The following is a 23,217-nucleotide window of genomic DNA, read 5'->3' on the forward strand; positions in this document are numbered from 1 at the left end:
AGGGCTTTTCTAAAGGGGGTGATAACAGGGCTTTTCTGAAGGGGTGATAACAGGGCTTTTCTAAAGGGGGTGATAACAGGGCTCTTCTTAAAGTGACTATGCATGGATAATAAACAGCGAGTAGCAGCAGCATAAAAACAAAGGGGGGGGGGGGGGGGGGGTCAATGTAAAAGGTTCTGGTGGCCATTTGATTAATTGTTCATCAGTCTTATGACTTATGCCTTTTATGGCTTATGCCTTTTGGTCCTAGACTTGGCACTCCGGTAACGCTTTCTGTGCGGTAGCAGAGAGAACACTTGGGTGAATGGAGTCGTTGAGGATTTTTGGGGCCTTCCTCTGACACCGCCTAGTATATAGGTCCTTGATGTCAGGAAGCTTGGCCCCAGTGATGTACTGGGCCATATTCACTACCCTCTGTAGCGCCTTACGGTCAGATGCCGAGCAGTTGCCATACCAGGTGGCGATGCAACCGGTCAGAATGCTCTCGATGGTGCAGCTGGATCTGGGGACCCATGACAAATCTTTTCAGGCTCCTGAGGGGGAAAAGGTGTTGTCGTGCCCTCTTCACAACTGTCTTGGTGTGTTTGGACCATGATAGTTCATTGGTGATGTGGACACCATAGAACTTGAAGCTCTCAACCCACTCCACTACAGCCTGTCGATGTTAATGGGGGACTGTTTGGCCCTCCTTTTCCTATAGTCCATGATCAGCTCCTTTGTCTTGCTCACATTGAGGTAAAGTTGTTGTCCTGGCACGCCAGTTCTCTGACCTCCTCCCTATAGGCTGTCTCATCATTGTCGGTGATCAGGCCTACCACTGTTGTGTCGTCAGCAAACTTAATGATGGTGTTGGAGTCGTGCTTGGCCACGTAGTCATGGGTGAACAAGGAGAACAGGAGGGGACTAAGCACCCCTGAGGGGCCCCAGTGTTGAGGATCAGCGTGGCAGATGTGTTGCTACCTACCCTCACCACCTGGGGGCGGCACGTCAGGAAGTCCAGGATCCAGTTGCAAAGGGAGGTGTTTAGTCCCAGGGTCCTTAGCTTAGTGATGAGCTTTGTGGGGACAATTTTTTAAATGTTTATTTCGCCTTTATTTAACCAGGTAGGCTAGTTGAGAACAAGTTCTCATTTGCAACTGCGACCTGGCCAAGATAAAGCATAGCAATTCGACACATACAACAACACAGAGTTACACATGGAATAAACAAAACATACAGTCAATAATACAGTAGGACAAAAGGAAACAAAAAGTCTATATACAGTGAGTGCAAATTAGGTAAATTAAGGCAATAAATAGGCCATGGTGGCGAAGTAATTAAAATATAGCAATTAAACACTGGAATGGTAGATGTGCAGAAGATCAATGTGCAAGTAGAGATACTGGGGTGCAAAGGAGCAAGATAAATAAATAAGTACAGTATGGGGATGAGCTAGGTAGATAGATGGGCTGTTTACAGATGGGCTATGTACAGGTGCAGTGATCTGTGATGTTGAATGCTGAGCTGTAGTCAATGAACAGCATTCTCACATAGGTGTTCCTTTAGTCCAGGTGGGAAAGGGCAATGTGGAGTGCAATTGAGATTGCGTCATCTGTGGGTCTGTTGGGGCGGTATGCGAATTGGAGTGGGTCTAGGGTTTCCGGCATGTTGGTGTTGATGTGAGCCATGACCGGCCTTTCAAAGCACTTCATAGCTACCGACGTGAGTGCAACGAGGCAGTAATCATTTAGGCAGGTTACTTTCGCTTTTTTGGGCACTATGGTGGTCTGTTTGCAAAAAGTAGGTATTACAGACTTGGTCAGTTAGAGCATGAAAATGTCAGTGAAGACACTTGCCAGTTGGCACGCGCATGCTTTGAGTACACGTCCTGGTAATGCATCTGGTCCCACAGCTAAGTGAATGTTGACCTTGCTTCAGTGTTGCTTGCCTCGAAGTGAGCATAAAAGGCATTTAGTTCGTCTGGTAGGCTCACGTCACACTGGGTAGCTCGCCGTTGGGTTTCCCTTTGTAGTCTGTAATAGTTTTCAAGCCCATTTCCTGAAGTCCACGATTATCTTCTTTGTTTTGTTGACGTTGAGTGTGAGGTTATTTTCCTGACACCACACTCCGAGGGCCCTCACCTCCTCCCTGTAGGCCGTCTCGTCGTTGTTGGTAATCAAGCCTACCACTGTAGTGTCGTTTGCAAACTTGATTATTGAGTTGGAAGCGTGCATGGCCACGCAGTCATGGGTGAACAGGGAGTACAGGAAGGGGCTGAGAATGCACCCTTGTGGGGCCCCAGTGTTGAGGATCAGCTGTGTTAGGGCAGTGTGCAATGTGATTGCGATTGCGTCGTAATTGGACCTATTGGGGCGGTAAGCAAATTGGAGTGGGTCTAGGGTGTCAGGTAGGGTGGAGGTGATATGATCCTTGACTAGTCTCTCAAAGCACTTCATGATGACGGAAGTGAGTGCTACGGGGCGATAGTCGTTTAGCTCAGTTACCTTAGCTTTCTTGGGAACAGGAACAATGGTGGCCCTCTTGAAGCATGTGGGAACAGCAGACTGGGATAGGGATTGATTGAATATGTTCGTAAACACACCAGCCAGCTGGTCTGTGCATGCTCTGAGGATGCGGCTAGGGATGCCGTCTGGGCCGGCAGCCTTGCGAGGGGTAACACGTTTAAATGTTTTACTTATGTTGGCCGCGGTTAAGGAGAGCCTGCAGGTTTTGGTTTTGGCCGTGTCAGTGGCACTGTGTTGTCCTCAAAGCGAGCAAAGAAGTTGTTTAGTTTGTCTGGGAGCAAGACGTCGGTGTCTGCGACGGGGCTGGTTTTCTTTTTGTAATCCGTGATTGACTGTAGACCCTGCCACATTCATCTCGTGTCTGAGCCGTTGAATTGCAACTCCACTTTGTCTCTATACTGACGCTTAGCTTGTTTGATTGCCTTGCGGAGGGAATAGCTACACTATTTGTAGTTGGTCATGTGTCCGGTCGCCTTGCCATGATTAAAAGCAGTGGTTCGCGCTTTCAGTTTTGCGCGAATGCTGCCATTATTCAATGGTTTCTGGTTGAGAAAGGTTTTAATAGTCACCGTGGTGCAACATCACCGATGTACTTGCTAATTAACTCGCTCATCGAAAGCGGCAGCTCTAGCTCGGTGCGGATGTTGCCTGTAATCCATGGCTTTTGGATGAATCCCGGAACATATTCCAGTCTGTGCTAACAGTCATTTAGCTTAGCATCCATCTGACCACTTCCGTATTGAACGAGTTACTGGTACTTCTTACTTTGGTTTTTGCTTGTAAGCAGGAATCAGGAGGATAGAATTATGGTCAGATTTGCCAAATGGAGGGTGAGGGAGAGCTTTGAATGCGTGTCTGTGTGTGGAATAAAGGTGGTCTAGAGTTTTTTTCCTCTGGTTGCACATGTAACATGCTGGTAGAAATTAGGTAAAATGCATTTAAGTTTGCCTGCATTAAAGTCCCCAGCCACTAGGAGTGCCGCTTCTGGATGAGCATTTTCTTGTTTGCTTATGGCCTTATACGGCTCATTGAGTGCGGTCTTAGTGCCAGCATCGGTTTGTGGTGGTAAATAGACGGCTACAAATAATATAGATGAGAACTCTCTTGGTAGATTGTGTGGTCTACAGGTTATTATGAGGTATTCTACCTCAGGCAAGCAATACCTTGAGACTTCTTTAATATTAGACATCATGCTCCAGCTGTTATTGACAAATAGACACACATCCCGACCCTCGTCTTACCAGATGTAGCTGTTCTGTCCTGCCGATGCATGGAGAAGCCAGCCGGCTCTATATTATTTGTGTCGTCATTCAGCCACGTCTCGGTGAAACATCAGATATTACAGTTTTTAATATCCCGTTGGTAGGATAGTCTTAATCGTAGATCGTCCAGTTTGTTTTCCAATGATTGCACGTTGGTCAAAAATACGGAGGGAAGTGGGGGCTTACCTACTCGTCTACAAATTCTTACAAGGCACCACCACCCTCCTTCCCCTTTTCCTCCTTTTTTTCCCGGAGATGACAGGGATTTTGACCTTGTTTTGACAAAGCAGTACATAATTCCCGTTGGACTTCTTAAACAAAAAATCTTTGTCCAGTTTGAGGTGAGTAATCGCTGTTCTGATGTCCAGAAGCTCTTTTCCATCATAAGAGATTATGAACAAAATGAGTTACAAACAATGCGACAAAACAAACAAAATAGCACAGTTGGTTAGGAGCACATAAAATGGCAGCCATTCCCACCGGCACAATTATAATAGATCTGAGCCAAGGAAAGCCTCCCGGCCAAACCCTACCCTAACCCGGACGGCGCTGGGGGCTCCCGGGCACGGCAGGTTGTGGCACAGCCTGTGATGCAGTGCCTTAGACCACTGCACTATTCAGGAGGCCTGTCATATTGTACTGTTTGAACATTTTCGGTGTGTTGACCAAATATTAAACCACAGTAAAAAGGTGAGAAACTGTTGTTTATCTTCTGAGACATGGACCATACTGCAAACTTGAAAAGTATTTTTTACTCTGTTAAATATCTATAATATATAATAATATCTATAATATATTTCAATGTGGGCATGGTCAAGTAAATGTAAAACTGCATATTTAATAAAGATTGTAAATTGTTTTGTTTGCTTTTCAAGTTTAACCATATAAATCAGACAGCTGTGTGTTTGTGTGACATCATCAACAAAGTTTCTGATGTCAGGGAATGCAAATGTGAGAGACCCTGTTGATGGGCTATTTGCATCTCCTGCCTTTTAGCTTCTCATTAGGCTGAAGGAGATTTAAATGGTGGTTTCACTACATCACTCTAAACATGACATGTTGGTTTAGAGCTTACAGTTCTCTGGTTGCTCTCTCTGCTGTCCAACATGGCAGGCAGGTAGGTAGGGAGGCGGGCAGGTAGGTTGGTAAGTAGGTAGGCAGGCAGGCAGACACAGGTGGGCAGGTAGGGAACGAGGCAGGGAGGGAGACAGGTAGGTAGGGAGACAGGTAGGTAGGGTGACAGGTAGGTGTGGAGGCAGGAAGGGAGGCAGGTAGGTGGGAGACAGGGAGGGAAGGAGGAAGGTAGGTTGGGAAGCAGGAAGGGAGGCAGGGAGGGAGGCAGGCAGGGATAGAGGCAGGTAGGTATGGGAGGCAGGTAGGCAGGGAAGCAGGTAGGGAGGCAGGTAGGGAGGGAGGAAGACAGGTAGGTAGGTAGGTAGGTAGGTAGGTAGGTAGGTAGGTAGGTAGGTAGGTAGGTAGGTAGGTAGGTAGGGAGGAAAGTAGGTAGGTAGGTAGGTAGAGAGGCAGGCAGGTAGGGAGGGAGGGAGGCAGGTAGGAAGGGAGGGAAGCAGGCAGGCAGACACAGGTGGAAAGGTAGTTAGGGAGGCAGCAGCTGGACTAACTTACAGGCTGTTTATGGTGTGGTGGCTACGTGTGGGAATTGGGGAAATTCCCTCCTAGCCTGCTGTAGCCTAGTGTGTGCCCAACTCTGACGCTAAAGTTCCAGGTAAATGTTAGCCAATGTTGCCCTCTACTGGTTTTATGTGGAAGAGCAGCTATATTGTAATTTCACTTCTAACTAATTTTTGCTCATCTACAGATGGTCACTGGTTTGCTCTCTGTAGCAGGCCTATCTATCCAGGAGTTAACCCTCATCTCATCAGGTCTACAGACAGTCACTCTGTAGCAGGTCTATCTATCCAGGAGTTAACCCTCATCAGGTCTACAGACCATCACTCTATAGCATGCCTATCTATCCAGGAGTTAACCCTCATCAGGTCTACAGACAGTCACTCTATAGCAGGTCTATCTATCCAGGAGTTAACCCTCATCAGGTCTACAGACAGTCACTCTATAGCAGGTCTATCTATCCAGGAGTTAACCCTCATCAGGTCTACAGACAGTCACTCTATAGCAGGTCTATCTATCCAGGAATTAACCCTCATCTCATCAGGTCTACAGACAGTCACTCTATAGCAGGTCTATCTATCCAGGAGTTAACCCTCATCAGGTCTACAGACAGTCACTCTATAGCAGGTCTATCTATCCAGGAATTAACCTTCATCTCATCAGGTCTACAGACAGTCACTCTATAGCAGGTCTATCTATCCAGGAGTTAACCCTCATCAGGTCTACAGACCATCACTCCATAGCAGGTCTATCTATCCAGGAGTTAACCCTCATCAGGTCTACAGACAGTCACTCTGTAGCAGGTCTATCTATCCAGGAGTTAACCCTCATCAGGTCTACAGACAGTCACTCTGTAGCAGGTCTATCTATCCAGGAGTTAACCCTCATCAGGTCTACAGACAGTCACTCTGTAGCAGGTCTATCTATCCAGGAGTTAACCCTATTCAGGTCTACAGACAGTCACTCTATAGCAGGCCTATCTATCCAGGAGTTAACCCTCATCAGGTCTACAAACAGTCACTCTGTAGCAGGCCTATCTATCCAGGAGTTAACCCTCATCTCATCAGGTCTACAGACAGTCACTCTATAGCAGGTATATCTATCCAGGAGTTAACCCTCATCTCATCAGGTCTACAGACAGTCACTCTATAGCAGGTCTATCTATCCAGGAGTTAACCCTCATCAGGTCTACAGTCACTCTATAGCAGGTCTATCTATCCAGGAGTTAACCCTCATCAGGTCTACAGACAGTCACTCTGTAGCAGGTCTATCTATCCAGGAGTTAACCCTCATCTCATCAGGTCTACAGACAGTCACTCTGTAGCAGGTCTATCTATCCAGGAGTTAACCCTCATCAGGTCATGTGGTCAGGAAAAACTCCTGGCTCTAGATATTCTATCAGATGTTTGTTTATATTAACGAAAACTAAACACTTGACCAGATAATCACACTAGGCCTACTATAATACTGTTCTGGCATGTTCACCATTTGCCACATAATCACATTAATTTCCTCTTTAATCAAATATTTGAATGATGGGATATGTAAGTTTACAACAAGAAACAACAACAGAAGGATGTCAAGACTTAAATATAATTATCAGTGGCTTTTGCAATGCTACATGCACACAGCACAGCTCCTTCGGGAAAGTCAAGGAATAGACAAAGCTACACAGCCTTTGTGCATAGCGAATCATGCGGTTAAGGAGGAGCACGTTTTCAATTTAATTTCGGTGTATTTATTTTGCACGTAAATGTTTTGTAACATCGCGTTGGAAACTTTGTCAGGGCGGGCACTGTAATAACGAGTTTTCCACACGCACCAAGACACTTCTTTCTCTCTCTCAGTGATTTCTGAACATTAGTCCCGCCCTAGAACGGAGAAAGTAATAATTGATGTATTCTTTAACCAATCATTTCACAGTGTGGTGGCATTTCGTGTAGTCTAGACAAATCAAAAGAGCCTGAATTGGAGACGTCAGAGAAACAGAGGGGGAGGGACCGTACAGATGGCAGTCATATTTTAAAGCAGCAATATATATATATATATATATATATATTAAGACTGAATTCCGTTTAGTCTACCGTAAGGTAAATAGAGTTCAAGTTTACTGTATTTGACAAATAGTTATACCGAATGTTTATGGGCCGTTACGTTGCTAGCTAGCTTGTTATTAGTAGGTTACAGTACATTTGATTTGAAGTTGGTGGCATGCTTTTGCTAGCTAGCTAACTTAGCTAGCTACTGTTAACTACCGTTAGCCATCGTACTTCAATTGGAACTATTCGTTCTGTTGAATTATCCGTTTTTATATCATGAGTTGAGGTAAAAAAAAAAAAACACAGCTTCGTAAATCCTAATAAATGTAATTTTATTCTGCGTGATCACATGTCAACTTTTATTTCCCGTAACTGACGGTTTATTTTGGTTGTTAGCAACGGCCACCATGTTAGAAGTTGAGCAGAGAAACGGTTCCATTCAGGGGGAAGACATGATCCAATCAGCGCTGCACAACATCTGGACACGATTTGATCCATTTTAGCAACAACGCAAATGCTTTGCCATCATTTCATGCATCCGCGTATTAACGTAGACATTTTTTTTTTTTTTTTTTTGCGAGATGACTGACAAATGTTAATTAAATAAATAGCTACTTTGCAACAGCGTTGACAGACCTGCAAAAGTTGAGGCCTGCTTTCAGATTACATGTTTGGTCAGGAAATGACAATTCAGTCGACCGTTCTTGTTTTCAGCATGTGATTAAAAACATGCCAAACCGTTATCTTCGCTATTTGCGTTGTCTTGTGTAAAGCCTGTACATTGTTTAGGTGACTTAGACGTATGCGTACTTTGGTTTGCTTCACTAAGCTACTAAGCTACAAAGCTATTTTGGTTGAAATTGACGAAACTATGCGCCATTAATGCTCACACATTCGATAATCCAGTTATGCGGGTAATATGCGTAGCTACAGTAAATGAAATAAAGATATTTATCTTGATATTAATGAAACACTTCGCATATGCAGGTGTTGACAGGTCAGTCAGCTGGGAGGAGGCGTGTTGGGTTAAGTCAGGACATTTCTATGCAAATGTAGACGCTCCGCTGCTCTGCTTCGGCTGTTCCAAACCCTGTGTTTTCCTACCCGTTTTTATCACAGGGACATTCCACGATAACAGAATGATCTATACAAAAACCAATGATTGCAAAGTTAAACAGACTATACAAGTGTATGCACAAGGACTACTTTTAACAATTTCCAGTTCACATTTTCCAAAAACACATTTACTTGAAGAACACTGGTACCTTTGGCTGGGGGCTTGGTCTGAACCCAAACTACTACATGGGGTCAGTTCAGTTCCATGAAACGTTTGCTTTGTTGTGTTACGGTTTGTACCGAACTACTCGTTTCCATAAAATGTTGTTCAACGTTCTTAAACAGACTTTGAGTTACATTTGCTCCGTTTGGAAACAGAATGATGGCACTACTTTTAACAGTGGAAATTGTTAAATGTAATCCTTGTGCATAGAGTTGTATGGTTTGTTTAACAGTGCAATTGTTTGACATACATTTTAAAGTGAAAAAAAATCAGAGTTTCAGCATCATTCTGTTACTGGGGAATTGCCCCACACTGTTTAGTTGTATCATCTAAAAATTCACACTTATTTTATTATAAATACTCATCCTATGACGTGTAGTGACCTATTTTGATGTATAGCCTATCATTTGATGTCTATTCCCAATTACCAATAATGATTAGTGTCTGAAATATCTCAAGCTGACTTACAGAAAGTAAAAAAACAAGATGTCCACCCCTACGGAGCATGCGGGTGGTATGTCCCAGCCCCACCCGGGTCCCTCGCCGTGCCCAGGCCGGTCCCCCGGCCCAGGACCAGGACCCTCCCCTAGCTCCGGACCCCCCAGCGGACCCCACAGCCTACAGGGGCAGGGGGCTGGGGACTACCTTCAGGACACCATGCACCCCATGCACCAGGTAATCCTCAACACTACAACACACCCACAGTGCTGAAGTTGCTGAATGATACAGTATATCAAATATGCTACAGATATCCTATTGAATGACTATATGAAAATTGTATGATATGTGCGTTATGCACTTCACTAAAGGCGAGCCACAGTATCCCAGGTTGATGTGAATGTGTTTCCAGCCGATGGAGGGGGTTGATGAGAAGGGGATGGGAGATGAGACGAACTATGGCCAGATGAAGGGAGTTGGGATGAGGGCGCTACACAGCGGAATGGGCCCTTCACAGAGCCCTCTGGACCAGCACAGCAACCAAGGTAAACACAGCGACAAAACACAGCACAGCAAATACAGTAATGTAGAAAGCTATATACACTGAGTGTACAAAGCATTAGGAACACCTTCCTAATATGGAGTTGCACCCCCTTTTGCCCTCAGAACAGCATCAGTTTGTTCTACAAGGTGTCGAAAGCATTTCATATGGATGCTGGTCCATGTTGGCTCCAATGCTTCCTACAGTTGTCCAGTTTGCTGGATGTCATTTGGGTGGTGGACCATTCTTGATACACAAAGGAAACTGTTGAGAGTGAAAAACCCAGCAGCGTTGCAGTTCTTGACACACTCAAACAGGTGAACATGGCACCTACTACCATAACCCGTTCAAAGGCAGGTAAATCTTTTTTCTTGCCCATTCAACCTCTGAATGGCACACGAACAATCCATGTCTCAAGGCTTAGAAATCCTTTAACCCGTCTCCCCCCTTTCATCTACACTGATTGAAGTGGATTTAACAAGTGACATCAGTAAGGGCTCATAGCTTTCACCTGGATTCGTCTGGTCAGTCTGTTATGGAAAAAGCAGGTGTTCTTAATGTTTTGTACACTCAGTGTACTTATATATATATATATATATATATATAATTTTTTTAACAATTTGCAATTTTTTTATACCAATAAAAAAATGCATTAATCTGCAATGCTTTAGTTTAGAAAAAAAGCTGTAAAATGTCAGAGGAATACCTGACTCTGATGCGTGTCTTTGGTTTGTCTCTATGACATTCACAAGCTGAGCTATGACTGTCTAAAGTAAAGGAGTCAAAGAAATTTGACTTTCCTTGGGAAGTAATCTTATACAACGTGTGACTTTGTCGTTATCAATTGATCTATTCACTTTCTGTAAAACAGAATATGTATAATATATGTATATGTATATAGGGGTGGTGGTCGGGAGCCCAGTTAGGGGAGGGGTGGTGGTCGGGAGCCCAGTTAGGGGAGGAGGGGTGGTAGTCGGGAGCCCAGTTAGGGGAGGGGTGGTAGTCGGGAGCCCAGTTAGTTGAGGGGTGGTAGTCTTGGAGCCCAGTTAGGGGAGGGGTGGTAGTCTTGGAGCCCAGTTAGGGGAGGGGTGGTAGTCGGTAGCCCAGTTAGGGGAGGGGTGGTAGTCGGGAGCCCAGTTAGTTGAGGGGTGGTAGTCGGGAGCCCAGTTAGTTGAGGGGTGGTAGTCTTGGAGCCCAGTTAGGGGAGGGCTGGTAGTCGGTAGCCCAGTTAGGGGAGGGGTGGTAGTCGGGAGCCCAGTTAGTTGAGGGGTGGTAGTCGGGAGCCCAGTTAGTTGAGGGGTGGTAGTCGGGAGCCCAGTTAGTTGAGGGGTGGTAGTCGGGAGCCCAGTTAGTTGAGGGGTGGTAGTCGGGAGCCCAGTTAGTTGAGGGGTGGTATTCGGGAGCCCAGTTAGTTGAGGGGTGGTAGTCGGGAGCCCAGTTAGTTGAGGTGTGGTAGTCGGGAGCCCAGTTAGTTGAGGGGTGGTAGTCGGGAGCCCAGTTAGCTGAGGGGTGGTAGTCGGGAGCCCAGTTAGGGGAGGGGTGGTGGTCGGGAGCCCAGTTAGGGGAGGGGTGGTGGTCGGGAGCCCAGTTAGGGGAGGGGTGGTAGTCGGGAGCCCAGTTAGGGGAGGGGTGGTAGTCGGGAGCCCAGTTAGTTGAGGGGTGGTAGTCGGGGGCGTTAGTTGAGGGGTGGTAGTCGGGGGCCCAGTTAGTTGAGGGGTGGTAGTCGGGAGCCCAGTTAGTTGAGGGGTGGTAGTCGGGAGCCCAGTTAGTTGAGGGGTGGTAGTCGGGAGCCCAGTTAGTTTCGCCCTTTCTTAAACAAGCCCCCCCCCAACAAGACTCCATCTTGTTGCTCCCTTCCTTAGGCAGACACTCAAACAGGAAGTGCCCATGCTTAGTTCTATCCAATGCTGTTCTGACCAGTCGGATTCCGTGCTTCAAGATTGTTTCGATCATGCGGACTGGGATATGTTCCGGGTAGCCTCAGAGAATAACATTTACGTATACACTGACTCGGTGTATAGGAGATGTTGTACCCACTGTGACTATTAAAAGCTTTCCTAACCAAGCTGATCCTCAACACTGGGGCCTCCCCAGCTCTTCAAAAAGTTCTACAGCTCCACTATCGAGAGGATCTTGACCGGTTGCATCGCCACCTGGTATGGCAACTGCTCGACATCTGACCGTAAGGTGCTACAGAGGGTAGTGCGTATGGCCCAGTACATCACTAGGGCCAAACTTCCTGACATCCAGGACCTATATACTAGGCAGTGTCAGAGGAATGCCCAGAAAATGTCAAACTCCAGTCATAGACTTTTCTCTCTGCTACCGCACGGCAAGCGGTACCGGAGCCCCAAGTCTAGGACCAAAAGGCTCCTTAACAGCTTCTATCCCCAAGCCATAAGGCTGCTGAACAATTCATCTAATGTCCACCAGGACTATTTAAATTGACCCCCCCCCCTTTGTTTCTACACTGCTGCTACTCGCTGTTTATTATCTATGCACAGTCACTTTGAAATTATCTTGACTAACCTGTACCTCCGCACATTGACTCGTACCCCCTGTATATAGCCTCGTTATTATTTCTTGTTACATTTTGATTTTATTTATTTTTTTACTTTAGTTTATTTTGTAAATATTTTCTTAACTCTATTTCTTGAACTGCATTGTTGGTTAAGGGTTTGTAAGTAAGCATTTCACGGTAAGGTCTACACCTGTTGTATTCGGCGCATTTGACAAATAAAATGTGATTTGATCTAATTATGCCCTTGAAGCTGTTGTTTGGAGGTTATATTGGCACGATTTGACGGCCCTCGATGAATCCTGTGCCAATATATCTGCCAAATACTGGCTTCTTGGGCATTATCACTTAGGTGTGATGAAGGGCCTTCTAAGGTGTATGGAAGACCAGTAACTTTTGCAACCAAATTATTTTACTGTGCCCGGTCTCACACAAACTTATGGTCACACAAGGTGCCACCGGTGGATTCTAAATGAGTAGCCTAACAATTGTTTACATGGCCCTAGTTGCATTTTTCTGTATGAAATCAATGTGTGAACGTAGGGTGACAGTGAGAAATTGACAGTAAGCACAGTGAGCAAAATAACCATGGACAGGAAGTTTACAATGGTTTATTAATAGGCATAAATACATTCTATTTATATGGTTGTAGTCCTCAAAGGTTGAGTTGCATTGAATACAATTAATCAGATTCAATGATTTACCACCCGTAGGCCGGGCTGGCGCTAGTGTACAATATTATAATGTGTGTGTGTGTGTGTGTGTGTGTGTAGTCACAGTCTGCGTTGTGCCGTGAGGTGTTGTTTTATCGGTTTGTTTGTTTTTTAGATTTTACTGCTATCTTGGGTAACTGATGTGGAAGAGACTTCCATGTAGTCATGGCTCTGTGTAGTACTGTGTGCTTCCCAGAGTCTGTTCTGGACTTGGGGACTGTGAAGAGACCTCTGGTGGCGTATCTTGGGTGTCTGAGTGTGTGTTAGCTGTTTGAACAGAGAGTTTGGTGTTTTCAACAACACATCAATACCTCTCAAAGACAAGTAATGATGCAGTCAATCTCTCTACTTTGAGCCAGGAGAGATTGACATGCATGTTATTGATATTAGCCCTCTGTGTACATCTAAGGGTCAGCTGTGCTGCTCTGTTCTGGTCCAACTGTACTTTACCTATGTTTGTCTTTATGTCACTTGACCATATAACTGGGCAGTAGTCCAGGTGTGATGAACCTAAGGCCTATAGGACTTGTTTAATTGATTGTGATGTCAAGAAAGCAGAGCAGCACTTTATTACAGACAGACTTCTCCCTATTTTAGCTACCATTGCATCAATATGTTTTGACAGTTTACAGTCCAGGGTTATTTGCTCTGTTGCCTCATTTACTATCACCAACACATTGATCCACATTCTTACAGTGATGGAAAAAAGTATTTGATCCCCTGCTGATTTTGCACGTTTTCCCACTGACAAAGAAATGATCAGTCTATAATTTTAATGGTAGGTTTATTTGAACAGTGAGTGACAGAATAACAACAAAAAAAATCCAGAAAAACGCATGTCAAAAATGTTATAAATTGATTTGCATTTTAATGAGGGAAATAAGTATTTGACCCCTCTGCAAAACATGACTTAGTACTTGGTGGAAAAACCCTTGTTGGCAATCACAGAGGTCAGACGTTTCTTGTAGTTGGCCACCAGGTTTGCACACATCTCAGGAGGGATTTTGTCCCACTCCTCTTTGCAGATCTTCTCCAAGTCATTAAGGTTTCAAGGCTGACGTTTGGCAACTCGAACCTTCAGCTCCCTCCACAGATTTTCTATGGGATTAAGGTCTGGAGACTGGCTAGGCCACTCCAGGATCTTAACCTCTTACATCTAGACGTTCCGCTAGCGGAACACCTGCTCCAATATCCAATGATAGGCGTGGCGCGAATTACAAATTCCTCAAAAATACAAAAACTTCAATTTTTCAAACATATGACTATTTCACAGCATTTTAAAGACAAGACTCTCCTTTATCTAACCACACTGTCCGATTTCAAAAAGGCTTTACAGCGAAAGCAAAACATTAGATTATGTCAGCAGAGTACCAAGCCAGAAATAATCAGACACCCATTTTTCAAGCTAGCATATAATGTCACAAAAACCCAGAAGACAGCTAAATGCAGCACTAACCTTTGATGATCTTCATCAGATGACACACCTAGGACATTATGTTATACAATACATGCATGTTTTGTTCAATCAAGTTCATATTTATATAAAAAAACAGCTTTTTACATTAGCATGTGACGTTCAGAACTAGCATACCCCCCGCAAACTTCCGGGGAATTTGCTAACAATTTACTAAATTACTCACGATAAACGTTCACAAAAAGCATAACAATTATTTTAAGAATTATAGATACAGAACTCCTCTATGCACTCGATATGTCCGATTTTAAAATAGCTTTTTGGTGAAAGCACATTTTGCAATATTCTAAGTACATAGCCCAGCCATCACGGGCTAGCTATTTAGACACCCGGCAAGTTTAGCACTCACCAATATCAGATTTACTATCATAAAAGTTTGATTACCTTTTGTTGTCTTCGTCAGAATGCACTCCCAGGACTGCTACTTCAATAACAAATGTTGGTTTGGTCCAAAATAATCCATCGTTATATCCGAATAGCGGCGTTTTGTTCGTGCGTCCCAGACACTATCCGAAATGGTAAATCAGGGTTACGAGCATGGCGCAATTCGTGACCAAAAAAATCTAAATATTCCATTACCGTACTTCGAAGCATGTCAACCGCTGTTTAAAATCCATTTTTATGCCATTTTTCTTGTAAAAAAGCGATAATATTCCGACCGGGAATGTCCATTTAGCTAAACAGAGGAAAGAAAACAAAGCTTTCGGTCGACGCGGGCACGAGCCTGAGTCTCACAGTACTGTAACCGTGCCTGAGTCTCACAGTACTGTAACCAGCCACTACCCAAACGCGCTACTTTTTCTCAGCCAGAGCCTGCAAAGCCACGATTCAGGATTTTGCCGCCTTCTGAGAGCCTATGGCAGCCGTAGGAAGTGTCACGGGACCGCTAAGATCCTCACTCTTCAATAAACAGAGACAAGAAGAACGACACCTTGTCAGACAGGCCACTTCCTGCATGAAATCTTCTCAGGTTTTTGCCTGCCATATGAGTTCTGTTATACTCACAGACACCATTCAAACAGTTTTAGAAACTTTAGGGTGTTTTCTATCCAAAGCCAATAATTATATGCATATTCTAGTTACTGGGCAGGAGTAGTAACCAGATTAAATCGGGTACGTTTTTTATCCAGCCATGAAAATACTGCCCCCTAGCCATAACAGGTTAATGTGCTTCTTCTTGAGCCACTCCTTTGTTGCCTTGGCTGTGTGTTTTGGGTCATTGTCATGCTGGAATACCCATCCACGACCCATTTTCAATGCCCTGGCTGAAGGAAGGTGGTTCTCACCCAAGATTTGACGGTACATGGCCCTGTCCATCGTCCCTTTGATGCGGTGAAGTTGTCCTGTCCCCTTAGCAGAAAAACACCCCCAAAGCATAATGTTTCCACCTTCATGTTTGACGGTGGGGATGGTGTTCTTGGGGTCATATGCAGCATTCCTCCTCCTCCAAACACGGCGAGTTTAGTTGATGCCAAAGAGCTCCATTTTGGTCTCATCTGACCACAACACTTTCACCCAGTTGTCCTCTGAATCATTCAGATGCTCATTGGCAAACTTCAGACGGGCATGTATATGTGCTTTCTTGAGCAGGGGGACAGTCCTTCACGGCGTTGTGTGTTACCAATTGTTTTCTTGGTGACTATGGTCCCAGCTGCCATGAGATCATTGACAAGATCCTCCCGTGTAGTTCTGGGCTGATTCCTCACTGTTCTCATGATCATTGCAACTCCACGAGATGAGATCTTGCATGGAGCCCCAGGCCGAGGAAGATTGACAGTTCTTTTGTGTTTCTTCCATTTGCGAATAATCGCACCAACTGTTGTCACCTTCTCACCAAGCAGCTTGGCGATGGTCTTGTAGCCCATTCCAGCCTTGTGTAGGTCTACAATCTTGTCCCTGACATCCTTGGAGAGCTCTTTGGTCTTGGCCATGGTGGAGAGTTTGGAATCTGATTGACTCCCTTTAAGAGTGTGCTCCTAATCTCAGCTCGTTACCTGTATAAAAGACACCTGGGAGCCAGAAATCTTTCTGATTGAGAGGGGGTCAAATACTTATTTCCCTCATTAAAATGCAAATCAATTTATACAATTTTGACATGCGTTTTTCTGGATTTTTTGTTGTTGTTATTCTGTCTCTCACTGTTCAAATAAACCTACCATTCAAATTATGGACTGATCATTTCTTTGTCAGTGGGCAAACGTACAAAATCAGAAGGGGATCAAATACTTTTTCCCTCACTGTATTTACATTTTCCAATATTTAGCTCACATACCTGAGGTCTAATGTTTAAAACACGTATAGCACACATACCTGATGTATAACACACATACCTGATGTATAATCTATAACACACATACCTGATGTATAATCTATAACACACATACCTGATGTATAATCTATAACACACATACCTGATGTATAAAACACATACCTGATGTATAATCTATAACACACATACCTGATGTATAATCTATAACACACATACCTGATGTATAATCTATAACACACATACCTGATGTATTGCACACATACCTGATGTATAACACACATACCTGATGTATAATCTATAGCACACATACCTGATGTATAAAACACATACCTGATGTATAACACACATACCTGATGTATAATCTATAGCACACATACTTGATGTATAACACACATACCTGATGTATAACACACATACCCGATGTATAACACACATACCCGATGTATAACACACATACCCGATGTATAACACACATACCTGATGTATAACACACATACCTGATGTATAATCTATAACACACATACCTGATGTATAATCTATAACACACATACCTGATGTATGATCTACAGTTTAAACACATACCTGATGTATAACACACATACCTGATGTATAACACACATACCTGATGTATAACACACATACCTGATGTATAACACACATACCTGATGTATAACACACATACCTGATGTATAACACACATACCTGATGTATAATCTATAACACACATACCTGATGTATAATCTATAACACACATACCTGATGTATGATCTACAGTTTAAACACATACCTGATGTATAACACACATACCTGATGTATAACACACATACCTGATGTATAACACACATACCTGATGTATAATCTATAGCACACATACCTGATGTATAATCTATAGCACACATACCTGATGTATGATCTACAGTTTAAACACATGCCTGATGTATAATCTATAACACACATACCTGATGTATAATCTATAACACACATACCTGATGTATAATCTATAGCACACATACCTGATGTATAACACACATACCTGATGTATAATCTATAGCACACATACCTGATGTATAATCTATAACACACATGCCTGATGTATAATCTATAACACACATGCCTGATGTATAATCTATAACACACATGCCTGATGTATAATCTATAACACACATACCTGATGTATAATCTATAACACACATACCTGATGTATAATCTATAACACACATACCTGATGTATAATCTATAACACACATACCTGATGTATAATCTTTAACACACATGCCTGATGTATAATCTATAACACACATACATGATGTATAATCTATAACACACATACCTGATGTATAATCTATAAAACGCATACCTGATGTATGATCTACAGTTTAAACACATACCTGATGTATAACACACATACCTGATGTATAATCTATAGCACACATACCTGGTGTATAATCTATAAAACACATACCTGATATATAATCTACAGTTTAAAACACATACCTGATGTATAATCTATAACACACATACTTGATGTATAGCACACATACCTGATGTATAATCTATAACACACATACCTGATGTATAATCTATAACACACATAACTGATGTATAATCTATAGCACACATACCTGATGTATAATCTATAGCACACATACTTGATGTATAATCTACAGTATAAAACATACCTGATGTATAATCTATAGCACTGTTGTCTCTCCTGTAGGCTACATGCCCCCACAACCCTCCCCCCTGGGTATCCCAGAGCACGCTTCCAGCCCCCTATCCAGGGGCGGCCCTACGCCCCCCATGCCCCCTCAGATGTCCCCCGTCCCGTCGGGCTCCATGATACCCCAGATGGACCCCCAGTCAACCATGGGTCCCCAGGGGCCTCTTGGTCGTGGCTGCTCCTCCTTCAGCCCTGTCCAATTACAGCAACTCCGGGCCCAGATCCTGGCCTATAAGATCCTGGGGCGGGGCCAACCGCTTCCTGAAAACCTCCAGCTGGCGGTCCAGGGCAAGAGGAGTCTGCCCACCATGCAGCAACAACAGCAGCAGCAGCAGCCGAGCACTGGCAGCCCCTACAGCAGGCCTCCTGGTAGGTGACACTTAGGGACAATCCAAAATGGAGCCCTAGACCCTATGCACTTGTGGAGATCTGAGAGGTTTTAACAGGTGTTAGTAATATAGCAACAGCTCCACCTAGACCTCTTGACAGGCTAGGTGGAAGTTTCACCATATTGCTTAGGCTAATCAAATCCACTCAGATCATCACAAGGGGTCCTACTAATCACCCCAAACAACCCTAAACAACACCAAACAGGTACCCCAAACAGGTACCCAAACAGGTACCTCAAAGTACCCCAAACAGGTACCTCAAAGTACCCCAAACAGGTACCTCAAAAGTACCCCAAACAGGTACCCCAAACAACCCCAAAGCACCCCAAACAGGTACACCAAACAACCCTTATGCACCCCAAACATGTACCTCAAACAGGTACCTCAAAGTACCCCAAACAGGTACCCCAAAAATGTACCCCAAACAACCCCAAAGCACCCCAAACATGTACCTCAAACAGGTACCCCAAACATGTACCCCAAACAAACCCAAAAAGGTAACCCACACATCCCCAAACAGGTACCCCAAAGGGGAAGCCTGGCTTGCAACATTTTGTGTTTGGTTAGCTACTCCAGGTAGTGGTAGAAAACACTGCCAAGGTACCCCAAACAGGTACCCGAATATACCCCAAACTATTGGTCGTCTTACTATTGGTCTTCAAGAAAGGAACTCAGAATGAAAAGTTAACAAAGATGGTAGTTGGCTAGGCTAGCGGTTAGTAATCTCTGAGGTAAAGTAAGGCTAGCTAGGCTAGCGGTTAGTAATCTCTGAGGTAAAGTATGGCTAGCTAGGCTAGCGGTTAGTAATCTCTGAAGTAAAGTAAGACTAGCTAGGCTAGCGGTTAGTAATCTCTGAAGTAAAGTAAGGCTAGATAGGCTAGCGGGCTCTGAGTAAGTGCTGCTGGCAGCGGAGTACCGAAGTAAGAGCCTAGCTAGGCTAGCGGTTAGTAATCTCAGAAGTAAAGTAAGACTAGCTAGGCTAGCGGTTAATAATCTCTGAAGTAAAGTAAGGCTAGCTAGGCTAGTGGTTAGTAATCTCTGAAGTAAAGTAAGGCTAGCTAGGCTAGCGGTTAGTAATCTCTGAAGTAAAGTAAGACTAGCTAGGCTAGCAGTTAGTAATCTCTGAAGTAAAGTAAGGCTAGCTAGGCTAGCGGTTAGTAATCTCTGAAGTAAAGTAAGACTAGCTAGGCTAGCGGTTAGTAATCTCTGAGGTAAAGTAAGGCTTGCTAGGCTAGCGGTAAGTAATCTCTGAAGTAAAGTAAGGCTAGCTAGTCTAGCGGTTAGTAATCTCTGAGGTAAAGTAAGGCTAGCTAGTCTAGCGGTTAGTAATCTCTGAAGTAAAGTAAGGCTAGCTAGACTAGCGGTTAGTAATCTCTGAAGTAAAGTAAGGCTAGCTAGTCTAGCGGTTAGTAATATCTGCAGTAAAGTAAGGCTAGCTAGGCTAGCGGTTAGTAATCTCTGAAGTAAAGTAAGGCTAGCTAGTCTAGCGGTTAGTAATATCTGCAGTAAAGTAAGGCTAGCTAGGCTAGCGGTTAGTAATCTCTGAGGTAAAGTAAGGCTAGCTAGGCTAGCGGTTAGTAATCTCTGAGGTAAAGTAAATCTAGGCGAAAAAGATTATTAGTTGAGTAGCTGAGTGACGTTGGCCAAAATGAAGTGCATTGTACCCGGGTGCAATAATGTTCTGGTCAGATACAAATCTACTACACATTTCCACTCTTTTGCTGACCGCGATGGAGCTTTGTCAGGCATGGCTGCAGGCCATCTGACATCCTGGTTATGGTGTCGATACGACGCCTGAAGTCATTCACCAGCTGCGGTTGACCATGTCCAGTGGTCACTTTGTGGCCAGTGACTACAGTGGGGAAGGTTTAAACCGGGTTCTGTTCCCACCGTCTTTCCACTATGGACGGGATAGCTCCAACCATTCAAGGTATGTTGCTAGCTAGCTAACTTGCTACCACCTGTAGCTAGTCACCACAAAGTAATTTATAACGCTATTTGTTAGCCATTCCCTGAACTAGTTGGTGTTTTTTTTTTAGCTTAGCTACTACTGTAACGGTAACGTTATCCTGTCTTACTGACTGGTTTGTTTCTTTAGCTTTGTGATGCAGTTCCCTTTTTCATTATAATGTTACTGATAAGAACTAGTATATTATTTTCTACTAGGCATCACACTGTGGTGTCATTATAGGCATCACAGTTTTCTGTAGTGCTATTGATTGCATAAAGTTAGTTAAAGTCCAGGAGTTAAAGTCCAGGAGTAGAACACAGCCCTAGTCAGAGCCATAATACAGTATATGTCTCTGGTCCTAGCTGGTCCAGGAGTAGAACACAGCCCTAGTCAGAGCCATAATGCAGTATGTCTCTGGTCCTAGCTGGTCCAGGAGTAGAACACAGCCCTAGTCAGAGCCATAATACAGTATATGTCTCTGGTCCTAGCTGGTCCAGGAGTAGAACACAGCCCTAGTCAGAGCCATAATGCAGTATGTCTCTGGTCCTAGCTGGTCCAGGAGTAGAACACAGCCCTAGTCAGAGCCATAATACAGTATATGTCTCTGGTCCTAGCTGGTCCAGGAGTAGAACACAGCCCTAGTCAGAGCCATAATGCAGTATATGTCTCTGGTCCTAGCTGGTCCAGGAGTAGAACACAGCCCTAGTCAGAGCCATAATGCAGTATATGTCTCTGGTCCTAGCTGGTCCAGGAGTAGAACTCAGCCCTAGTCAGAGCCATAATGCGGTATATGTCTCTGGTCCTAGCTGGTCCAGGAGTAGAACTCAGCCCTAGTCAGAGCCATAATGCAGTATATGTCTCTGATCCTAGCTGGTCCAGGAATTGTAATGACAACAAACTAGCCCAACCATTACATTATTTACATTAAAACATTTTGAATATCAGCTCATGTAGTGACTGACTGACTGTTTTATACCAGCCAACATCACCAATCAGTCTTTCTGTTTCTACCTGCCTGGGAGGGAATAGAAGAAGGGGAGGGATGGTCGAACAGACATGAGGGTAGGACAATCAATCATACTGTCTCAGATTTGATCTGTGTTCTATTTCACACATCTTCTATCTTTGTTCAAGTTCACACCCTTTTCAAAGAGGATACCCAATGTTCCTCTACTCATGCCTCCGCCAATAATGGAGGATGCAAGGAAAGACTAATCTAGTTTTTGTTTTGTTATTCTGTTACCCATCTTTTAGTAGATCCAGAAGCTATGTGGAGTATTTCCAACATGCCAAGGACTGGGTAGAGCAGAGTGTCTGAACAGTTGAAGACCTTCAACTTTAGAACCTGATTGGACCAGCAGGCTGTCAAGAGGCGGGGAGATAGGCAGATCATATACAAAGACCCAGACTTGGTTGACACACCAGACCTCCCAACATCACCCCGGAGGAGGGAGGAGCTGGTGGCTAAACGTTGCAGCCTAACTTAGCAAATAAACTTTAGCTAGCCTAATGATGGCAGTGGAATGTAATCATTGGTGACTGCGTGCAAGAGTGTGCAAAGCTGTCATCAAGGCAAAGGGTGGCTATTTGAATAATCGTTTTTGGTCACTAAATTATTCCATATGTGTTATTTCATAGTTTTGATGTCTTCACTATTATTCTACAATGTAGAACATAGTAAAAATAAAGAAAAACCCTTGAATGAGTAGGTGTTCTAAAAATGTTGACTGGTAGTGTATGTAAAAATGTATGTGGACAGCCCTTCAAATGAGTGGATTCTATTTCAGCCACACCCGTTGCTGACAGGTGTATACAATCGAGCACACAGCCATGCAATCTCCATAGACAAACATTGGCAGTAGAATGGCCTTACTGAAGAGCTCAGTGACTTTCAACGTGGCACCGTCATAGGATGCCACCTTTCCAACAAGTCAGTTCTTCACATTTCTGCTCTGCTAGAGCTGCCCCGGTCAACTGTAAGTGCTGTTATTGGGAAATGGAAACATCTAAGAGCAACAACGGCTTAGCCGTGAAGTGGTAGGCCACATAAACTCACAGAACAGGACCGCCGAGTGCTGAAACACACAGCGCATAAAAATCATCTGTCCTCGGTTGCAACACTCACTACCGAGTTCCAAACTGCCTTTGGAAGCAATGTCAGCACAAGAACTGTTAATCGGGAGCTTCATTAAATTAATTTCCATGGCCGAGCAGCCGCACACAAGCCTAAGATCATAATGTGCAATGCCAAGCGTCAGCTGGAGTGGTGTAAAGCTCACAGCCATTGGACTCTGGAGCAGTGAAAAAGCAATTTCTAGAGTGATGAATCTGTGTTTGGTGGATGTTAGGAGAACGCTACCTGCCCCAATGCATAGTGCCAACTGTAAAGTTTGGTGGAGGAGGAATAATGATCTGGGGCTGTTTTTCATGGTTCAGGTCCCTTAGTTCCAGTGAAGGGAAATCTTAATGCTATAGCATACAGTGACATTCT

The 23,217-nt window shown here is 44.1% G+C and overlaps 1 protein-coding gene across 4 annotated transcripts in view; it reads left to right on the top strand.

The window, feature by feature from the left end:
- Positions 1 to 7,365: 7,365 nt before the first annotated feature.
- smarca2 (SWI/SNF related BAF chromatin remodeling complex subunit ATPase 2) overlaps positions 7,366 to 23,217 on the top strand; it is a 159,754-nt gene continuing 143,902 nt past the window's right edge. For all 4 annotated transcript variants that reach the window (XM_045695465.2, XM_082961596.1, XM_082961597.1 and 1 more), the window contains exons 1-4: positions 7,366 to 7,485; positions 9,173 to 9,388; positions 9,564 to 9,696; positions 18,384 to 18,755. In XM_045695465.2, coding sequence (XP_045551421.1) covers positions 9,200 to 9,388; positions 9,564 to 9,696; positions 18,384 to 18,755 — 694 coding nt within the window. In that variant the 5' untranslated portion in view covers positions 7,366 to 7,485; positions 9,173 to 9,199. The remainder of the gene's footprint in view (positions 7,486 to 9,172; positions 9,389 to 9,563; positions 9,697 to 18,383; positions 18,756 to 23,217) is intronic.

Source organism: Salmo salar, chromosome 15, assembly GCF_965601325.2.
Source record: "Salmo salar chromosome 15, fSalSal1, whole genome shotgun sequence".
Lineage (NCBI taxonomy): Eukaryota > Metazoa > Chordata > Actinopteri > Salmoniformes > Salmonidae > Salmo > Salmo salar.